Source organism: Watersipora subatra, unplaced genomic scaffold (assembly GCF_963576615.1).
Source record: "Watersipora subatra unplaced genomic scaffold, tzWatSuba1.1 SCAFFOLD_45, whole genome shotgun sequence".
NCBI lineage: Eukaryota > Metazoa > Bryozoa > Gymnolaemata > Cheilostomatida > Watersiporidae > Watersipora > Watersipora subatra.
In genome coordinates this window covers 424,800-433,596 of record NW_027045217.1, presented here as the reverse complement: position 1 = coordinate 433,596, position 8,797 = coordinate 424,800, and the positions used below count along the sequence as shown (strand labels likewise).

General features: G+C 37.0%; 2 protein-coding genes across 2 annotated transcripts; both read left to right on the top strand.

Moving 5' to 3' along the window:
- The first annotated feature begins 686 nt into the window (after positions 1–686).
- Positions 687–4,773, top strand: LOC137409994 (kinesin-like protein KIF21A). Its single transcript, XM_068095622.1, has 4 exons — positions 687–708; positions 2,157–2,265; positions 2,349–2,529; positions 4,143–4,773. Exons 3-4 carry the CDS (start codon positions 2,372–2,374, stop codon positions 4,309–4,311), a joined length of 327 nt encoding a protein of 108 aa, XP_067951723.1. The 5' UTR covers positions 687–708; positions 2,157–2,265; positions 2,349–2,371; the 3' UTR covers positions 4,312–4,773.
- A 1,180-nt stretch (positions 4,774–5,953) lies between these two features.
- On the top strand, positions 5,954–8,519 carry LOC137409993 (kinesin-like protein KIF21B). The gene is made up of 3 exons (XM_068095621.1): positions 5,954–6,479; positions 7,045–7,244; positions 8,301–8,519. The coding sequence occupies exons 1-3, from the start codon at positions 6,357–6,359 to the stop codon at positions 8,353–8,355; spliced, it is 378 nt and encodes a 125-aa protein (XP_067951722.1). The 5' UTR covers positions 5,954–6,356; the 3' UTR covers positions 8,356–8,519.
- The last annotated feature ends 278 nt before the right edge of the window (positions 8,520–8,797 follow it).

Sequence of the window (8,797 nt, the reverse complement as noted above, 5' to 3'; positions counted from 1 at the left end):
AAGATTACCCATATAGATACTATTCTACCCAGTATCTATACTAGGTAGAATAGCACCCATATAGATACCGGTACAATTCTACCCATATACGTATAGATACCGGTACTATTCTACCCATATACGTATATACACTGGTAACTATTCTACCCATATACGTATATACACTGGTGCTATTCTACCCATATGAATACTGGTCGAAAGCATTGCTAAAACCTTCATATGCTCATCAGGACTTGATATAATCAGCTGGTTTTTATCATTTCTAATTCTTGTAGAGTCTGACCATCTTCAAGAAGACCTGGCAGAGCTGTCAGGAGAGATTTCACTTAAACAAAGAAGTGTGTTAATAAAAGGGTGACAATTCTGTAACTGGTATAGCCTTAATTTTTAGTATAAAAAAGTTCATGAAAGTGTCTCTCCAAATTTAAATATTCCATTTTGCACTATGAGCTATAATGATTCTCTTGCTCTGCAGGCTGAATTTTATTCTGCTATTTTAATTTCAGCAGAGATAAATCACAGTTGACCACTTCTGAAATAAAAGACGTGCGGTTGACACCCCCATCCTCGCCATCGCTGAGCAGGAGACGCCAGCCACTCCAGGACTCTGACAGTACTAATGTATTCATGAGGCTCACCAACACACAAACTGGCTGCACACAAAACAAATAGGCACAGAGCTTTGGCACCGTCAGCAGCTGTGACAAAGTAATGAGGCCCAAGTTTTCAAGTTTAACCCGTTGAACTACTTACGTAATTGTCTTCATGTGTTGACTAACAAATTATGAGCTGGATTTGCATGTATGTGAGTCTATACAGCCTAATACTAACTTACTGTGATACCTCCAACATCATTAAAATCATTCAAAAACAAATATTAACTGAGCATGGAAAAAACATTTCATAATCACGATGATGAACAGTCGCGTGTTTCTAGAGCATTGCTTACTGAGTACTGCTGCAAAAAGTCTCAGACTGAACAAACAGTTGCCCTAATGCCATTCCCCTAAACATATACTATTCGGCTCACGTTGGACTAAATAGGAATATTGCATCTCTTAGAAATTAGAAACTCAGGCTAGAATTAGTGTTGTTAGTCTCAAATAGCAAGAATTAACAAAGAGTGCGCACCAAATCGCAGAGTGGTTTGTTATAACAGATGCGTTTCACTGCCTTGAAGGGGCCAACTCAATTTTGGCGTTATCAGCTCTTAGATAAAAGCCCAATGCGTAAACCTTTTGAATGGCCCTACAATACGTTTTCTGTAGTCTATGATTTTTACCATGCGACAATGTATTGTAAACAACCTCGCTACATCATGTGTCTGGTACACTTGTCTACACACAATCTATACACAATCTAGGCAACTAGTTGGGCAATTGACCTTATGACCTTGTGTATCTTGACTAGAGAGGTGATACTAGCCATGGCATCCTAGGAGTAACTTGTAACTAAGCAAGTGCTTACAAATGTTTGCTTTTCAAACAACACGAGTGATGAGCCAGATGAGCAAACAATAGGCATTCCTAGTCCATAGTAGTCCCATTGTATAACGACTTGGAGAGGTTTATTTATGACGATAATATTGAGTGATGCTGCTCCAAAGTACTCCTATTGTAGCGCGTTGCTTCATGAGCCTCTATTTTGATTGCTATGAGTTGGCAAATCGCTACTCTTCCAACTAGCCCCACTTTTTGCCTTTGGTGTTCTAGTAGCACACCAAACCACGGACTGCAGCACCTCTTCTTTACAAGAAAATAATAATTTTAGGAATCGTTATGATTTTAATGTTAGTTTTTCTAGGCTAAGCGATGCACTCTTTGATATATTAAAATGGCTAGAGAGCATTAAATTAGCATTAGACTAACTACACGATATGCAAGTAAAATAATTATATGTTGAAAGCATAATTTTTATTCCCCATAAGCCTTTAAAACGATTGACGTAAAAAATTTCACTAATAGAACATTGGGGTGAAGATATTTTCGAGTCATCTTTATACCTGCAGTAGATCATTTATAGGAGGTATGATTGGTTTCTGTCTAAGAGCTATGTATGTGTAACCTTATCAAATTGTAATAGCGATGTTGTTACTAGAAGCTCAGCAACATTGTTACTTAAATTTACATGTTTTCATTTGGGTGGGTCTCTTGCAGGTGACAAGCTCCAACCAGAGTCTCATATGTGTAAAGAAGGCAGTTGGTCACACAAAGGCTGTACTATCTATATGTGCCGCCGACAATCTTTTGGTTTCTGGCAGTAAAGGTAAGTGTCAAGTTGACTCTAATCTAACGCACTAACATATTCTAATACCTCATAATTGACCTGCGTTTCCTTTTGTCTCGCAGACTTGACGTGCAAAGTGTGGAACATGTCAATTGGTTCAGAAGTTTTGTGTCTTGGTGGCCACCCTAACTATGTCTCCAAAGTTCGATATTGCGAGGTCAACCGGCTTGTCTACACTGTCTCCAATTCATTTGTCAAAATGTGGGACATCCGAGCTGGAGCTAAATGTATAACAGTGCTCAGGTAAGCCTAGCTCGACTCATACTTACTTGCTTTCAGATGCAATTACATTTATATGGCTACTTGTTACCTTCTCTACCACACATACAGTCAAACTGTCCAACATAAGATATTACAGTTAGTTCCTATCATAACGGTTAGTTCCTATCATAACAGTTAGTTCCTATCGTAATGGGTAGTTCCTATAATAACTGTTAGTTCCTATCGTAACGGTTAGTTCCTATCGTAAAGGTTAGTTCCTATCATAACGGTTAGTTCCAATCGTAACGGTTAGTTGCTATCGTAACGGTTAGTTCCTATTGTAACGGTTAGTTCCCATCGTAACGGTTAGTTCCTATCGTAACGGTTAGTTCCTATTCTTTCGGTTAGTTCCTATCAAAACGGTTAGTTCCTATCATAACCGTTAGTTCCTATCATAACGGTTAGTTCCTATCGTAACGGTTAGTTCCTATCCTTGCGGTTAGTTCTTATGATAACGGTTAGTTCCTATCCTTACGGTTAGTTCCTGTCAAAACGGTTAATTCCTATCCTTACGGTTAGTTCCTATCCTTACGGTTAGTGCCTATCATAACGGTTAGTTCCTATCGTTACGGTTAGTTCTTATCATAACGGTTAGTTCCTATCGTAATGGTTAGTTTCTATCATAACGGTTAGTTCTTATCCTTACGGTTAGTTCCTATCATAATGGGTAGTTCCTATAATAACTGTTAGTTCCAATCGTAACGGTTAGTTCCTATCGTAACGGTTAGTTCCTATCGTAACGGTTAGTTCCCATCGTAACGGTTAGTTCCTATCAAAACGGTTAGTTCCTATCATAACCGTTAGTTCCTATCATAACGGTTAGTTCCTATCGTAACGGTTAGTTCCTATCGTAACGGTTAGTTCCTATCCTTGCGGTTAGTTCTTATGATAACGGTTAGTTCCTATCCTTACGGTTAGTTTCTATCAAAACGGTTAATTCCTATCCTTACGGTTAGTTCCTATCCTTACGGTTAGTGCCTATCATAACGGTTAGTTCCTATCGTTACGGTTAGTTCCTATCATAACGTTTAGTTGCTATCGTAATGGTTAGTTCCTATCGTAACGGTTAGTTCTTATCGTAATGGTTAGTTCCTATCGTAACGGTTAGTTCTTATCCTTACGGTTAGTTCCTATCATAACGGTTAGTTCCTATAATAACTGTTAGTTTTTATCATAACGGTTAGTTCCTATCGTAATGGTTAGTTTCTATCATAACGGTTAGTTCTTATCCTTACGGTTAGTTCCTATCGTAATGGGTAGTTCCTATAATAACTGTTAGTTCCTATCGTAACGGTTAGTTCCCATCGTAAAAGTTAGTTCCAATCGTAACGGTTAGTTCCTATTGTAACGGTTAGTTCCTATCGTAACGGTTAGTTCCCATCGTAACGGTTAGTTCCTATCGTAACGGTTAGTTCCTATCGTAACGGTTAGTTCCTATTCTTACGGTTAGTTCCTATCAAAACGGTTAGTTTCTATCATAACGGTTAGTTCCTATCATAACCGTTAGTTCCTATCATAACGGTTAGTTCCTATTATAGTGAATACTATGCCAACAGAGATGGACACAATGTGAGGTTTTATATCTTATGTTGCAGTTCCTCTGGTCTGGTGCATGACAGTATCCCTGTGGAGCCAGCGTCGAGCAGTCAGGCCATTCTACAACAGGGAGAGCAGCAGATATTTGATATCCAAGTCAGCAGAGATGGTCATAAACTATACACAACTACTGGAACCACCGTTCAGCTCTGGGACCTCAATACATAAGTTGATGCGTTTTTTTCAGTTACGATCCCTAGAATAAAAATCTACATTTGTTAGTTTGTATGTTGTCCATAAATGTAATGTTGTTGCTAAGAATCCCTCTGAGAATGATGGATTTAGTTTGGATGCCGGCTTGTCTTCAATTTCCTTGTAAATATTTGTGTATATTATAGTTTGAGAATTTTCCAGTTAAAAAAAATTGAAGATTACGAAAATTAGAGAATTTTGAGGCACACACTCTCATTGACAGCTATTTCTGTTAAAAGCACTTTAAAAATATTAGTATTAGTAACTGTAGTTACCAAGGTTAACATAATATTTTCTCATTAATTTTTAGTGTTGTTCATCACATAAAATTTGAGATGGAGTGAATGATCAATTTCAGTATATCAGTTTTTCCTGGTAATTACTCAATCCAATCGTGATCCCACTTGATGGCCTGGAGATCAGAGTCGTTATAAAATACGTCAGACCTAGTCATTGCTGCATTGTTGGGCCTATCTGGTTCAGTCTCACCAGATCAATCTGTCAGTACGAAAATATAAAAGTTTGATGATTTTCACCAAGGGGTGTTTGTATTAAATAATCATGATGGGCTTCTTCACCCCTCTATACGACATTTTTATGTTACGATGCCAACACCGGAACAAATTTATTTCGTATGGCAAGGATCTAATGCAAATGTAACAAGCAAAATTATAGATAGGTAAAATAATAAAAAATATGAAAAGGTTTTTATACCACATCCAAGGTGGGATACTTCTCGATATATCTACTAGCTAGTATATTGTACTTACTGTCATTAGAGGTGGGATACTTCTCGATATATCTACTAGCTAGTATATTGTACTTACTGTCATTAGAGGTGGGATACTTCTCGATATATCTACTAGCTAGTATATTGTACTTACTGTCATTAGAGGTGGGATACTTCTCGATATATCTACTAGCTAGTATATTGTACTTACTGTCATTAGAGGTGGGATACTTCTCGATATATCTACTAGCTAGTATATTGTACTTACTGTCATTAGAGGTGGGATACTTCTCGATATATCTACTAGCTAGTATATTGTACTTACTGTCATTAGAGGTGGGATACTTCTCGATATATCTACTAGCTAGTATATTGTACTTACTGTCATTAGAGGTAGGATACTTCTCGATATATCTACTAGCTAGTATATTGTACTTACTGTCATTAGAGGTAGGATACTTCTCGATATATTTACTAGCTAGTATATTGTACTTACTGTCATTAGAGGTAGGATATTTTTCCATATATCTACTAGCTAGTATATAGTACTTACTGCCATTAGAAGTAGTGTACTTCTCCATATATCTACAAGCTAGTATATTGTACTTTCTGCCATTAGAGGTAGGATACTTATCCATATATCTACTAGCTAGTATATAGTACTTACTATTATTAGAGGTTGGTGTATGAATCTTAGAAAATCCACCACAGTTGTAACTCTCTTCTATAGGTGATTTATGTACACAACTATAACCTTCCATAGGTGGTTTATGTACACATCTATAACCATTCATCTATAGGTGGTTTATGTACACAGCTATAACCTTTCTTCTATCAGTAGTTTATGCGCACAACCATAATCTTCTTTCTTTGTATAAGTCCAAGGGTCACTCCTAATGTGTATTTGATCTACCCATGTGGCATTTTGTAACTGACAGTTATTTTTCATTGGTTGTCCGCTTGCATGCACAACATCATTTAACCATATATATATTGTTAACAGCACTTACAACTAAATCTAGCAATTTAGCTTCTGCACCTTTTTGATGACTAATTGCTATATTCATTTAAACTGTCAAGGCTGGTGATCTGTAAAATATTGTACGCTTACAGGCTATCGGCAGTCGGAAAGGTTGCTAGCGGCCACCAAGCACCGATTATTTGCCTTAGTTTATACAACGACTCAAGAGGGAAAGAACAACTCTTAACTGGCTCCAAGGATCATCTAATTAAGGGATTTGATATTTCCAATGAACAAACTTCAAATTATCCAATTCAGGCCAAATTTACTATGGACCCTCCTCACTATGATGGTGTTCAATGTCTCGCGCATCGTCAGGACATCCTTTTTAGTGGTTCTCGGGATATGCGTATCAAAAAATGGAACCTCAGTGAACCCTCTTCTCAACCACAGGTAAAATTGGTGTTTTTACAATACTAGGTGTTGCTCTATTTAATAGCAAAATAAAGGTGATAGTTATTTCCGGTAATGGTCACCAATCAAGATCACCACTTTGTAATAAATATTTTTTATTAGAAGTAATATTTGAGATGAAGTGAATGATTGATATCAGTATATCGGTTTTCCTGGTAATCACTCAATCCAATTGTGATCCTACTTGATGGCCTAGAGATCAGAGTCAATATAAAATATGTCAGACCTAGTCATTGCTGCATTGTTGAGCCCATCTGGTTCAGTCTCACCAGATCAACCTGTCATACGCAAGACATTATGCTGTGTCTCTCACCAATATTTGCAAATGTCTTGTAGGTTTGTTACAATACAGAGACTCGTTTATGATTAAAAGTTTCATATTGCAGGATTGCATTGTTGACTCATTCAAAAGGGACAAGTTGATTCGCCAGTGTTTAATCTTTACCATCTTTAATGCAGTTCACGCCGCTCCTTTCCGCTTAAGTTGAATGTCAATTTCAAACAAACTCCTGGTTCCTCATTCCTCAACTTGCATTGTTTTCAGTCAGTTAATGGCGCCCATAAGGACTGGATCACCGACATGTGCATGCTACCAGATAATGACATATTGCTAAGCTGCTGTCGCTCTGGCACTGTGAAGATTCGGTCAAACGAGACTTGCCAGCAGCTAAATGAAGTGCGTGCTCATTCATTAGCCGTCAACTCTATGGCTACCAACCGCAGCAATCTCTTTACTGCCTCTAGGTAAAGTAGTATATAGTACTTACTGTCACTAGAGGTAGGTAATTGTTCAATATATCTACTAGCTAGTATATCGTACTTACTGCCATTAGAGGCAGGATACTTTTCAGTATATCTACTAGCTAGTAAATAGTACTTACCGTCACCAAAGGTAGGTAATTGTTCACTATATCTACTAGCTAGTATATAGTACTTACTGTCACCAGAGGTAGGTAACTGTTCACTATATCTACTAACTAGTATATAGTACTTACTGTCACCAGAGGTAGGTAACTGTTCACTATATCTACTAACTAGTATATAGTACTTACTGTCACCAGAGGTAGGTAACTGTTCACTATATCTACTAACTAGTATATAGTACTTACTGTCACCAGAGGTAGGTAATTGTTCAATATACAAATTATGTAAGCTTATTGTAAATTTAATGTTACGTCTGTCACCCATGTGTTCTAATGAGACACTTGGCCAATTAGCCAAATAGTATAGATTTACTGGCTTTTCCTTAAATCCAATTAATTCACTGATTACTGTATGTATTCGAGTATAATCACAAAATTTTTTACCCATTTTTAATGATAAATCATGAGTAAGCACAAGTAGTCGCATAGCGTCTTGTTGCCTGATTTACTGAGAACCGTTCGCTTAAGCAATACTAATGATTTTTGTACTGACTGTGTGACTACTTACCTAGTCGATCGGTGTGGCAATACAGATGCCTCAAAAGTGACGTTTTACAAATTGTCTTGCGGTCAAATGATTGCGATGCTACTTTGTCAATTGGGAGCAAAACCGATTGATATTTTTAACGCGACTAGAACCCCTTAAGCATCCAACGTTGTTGATACGTCAAACAAAATCTTAAATAAATGCAATATATTGGGCTGACAGTTTCTTTTATAGTTATTCAATAGCATCATTGTGTGAATTGTGTAAATATGCCAAATGGAGAAGTTGATAACTTTGGTTGGTTGTACCAACATATCTTGTTCTTTGTCCAAGAACTTTTCATGCGCCACGATTTAGCATGTATAACAGACATGGTTCATGCTCTTTCAGTGATTGCACGATAAGGATCTGGTGGATGGACCCACATAAACTATACAGTTCATAGCCAAAGCACAGATTCATTCTCCATATTCTCATATTTTTTGTCTGTATTTATGTAGCTATTTTTGTTTTCTTTACGGTTGATGACTATGCAGGAAAATTATCTTATACATTCCTTTTTTAAATCAATGTTCAAATTGTTTGACCCATGTACTTTGCATGTGTCTATATTCCTAGTGCACATCCGACTATAAACTCTTTCGTGTCAAAGATTATCATGATGTTACATCATATCCATCGATGCAATTATTCTTCTCTTCTCGTCGATATTTATTTTAACCTTTTAAACACTTTGTCTGTTTTAACTGGCCGTAGATTTTCGAAATGCGCATTTATTTTTGGTGCAATAGGCTTTATTGTATTCAATCTTGTTCGTTGAAATTATCTAAAAAATAAACTAACTTTAAGAGTAATGGAGCTGTCTTATGTATCAACACGAATCCTTT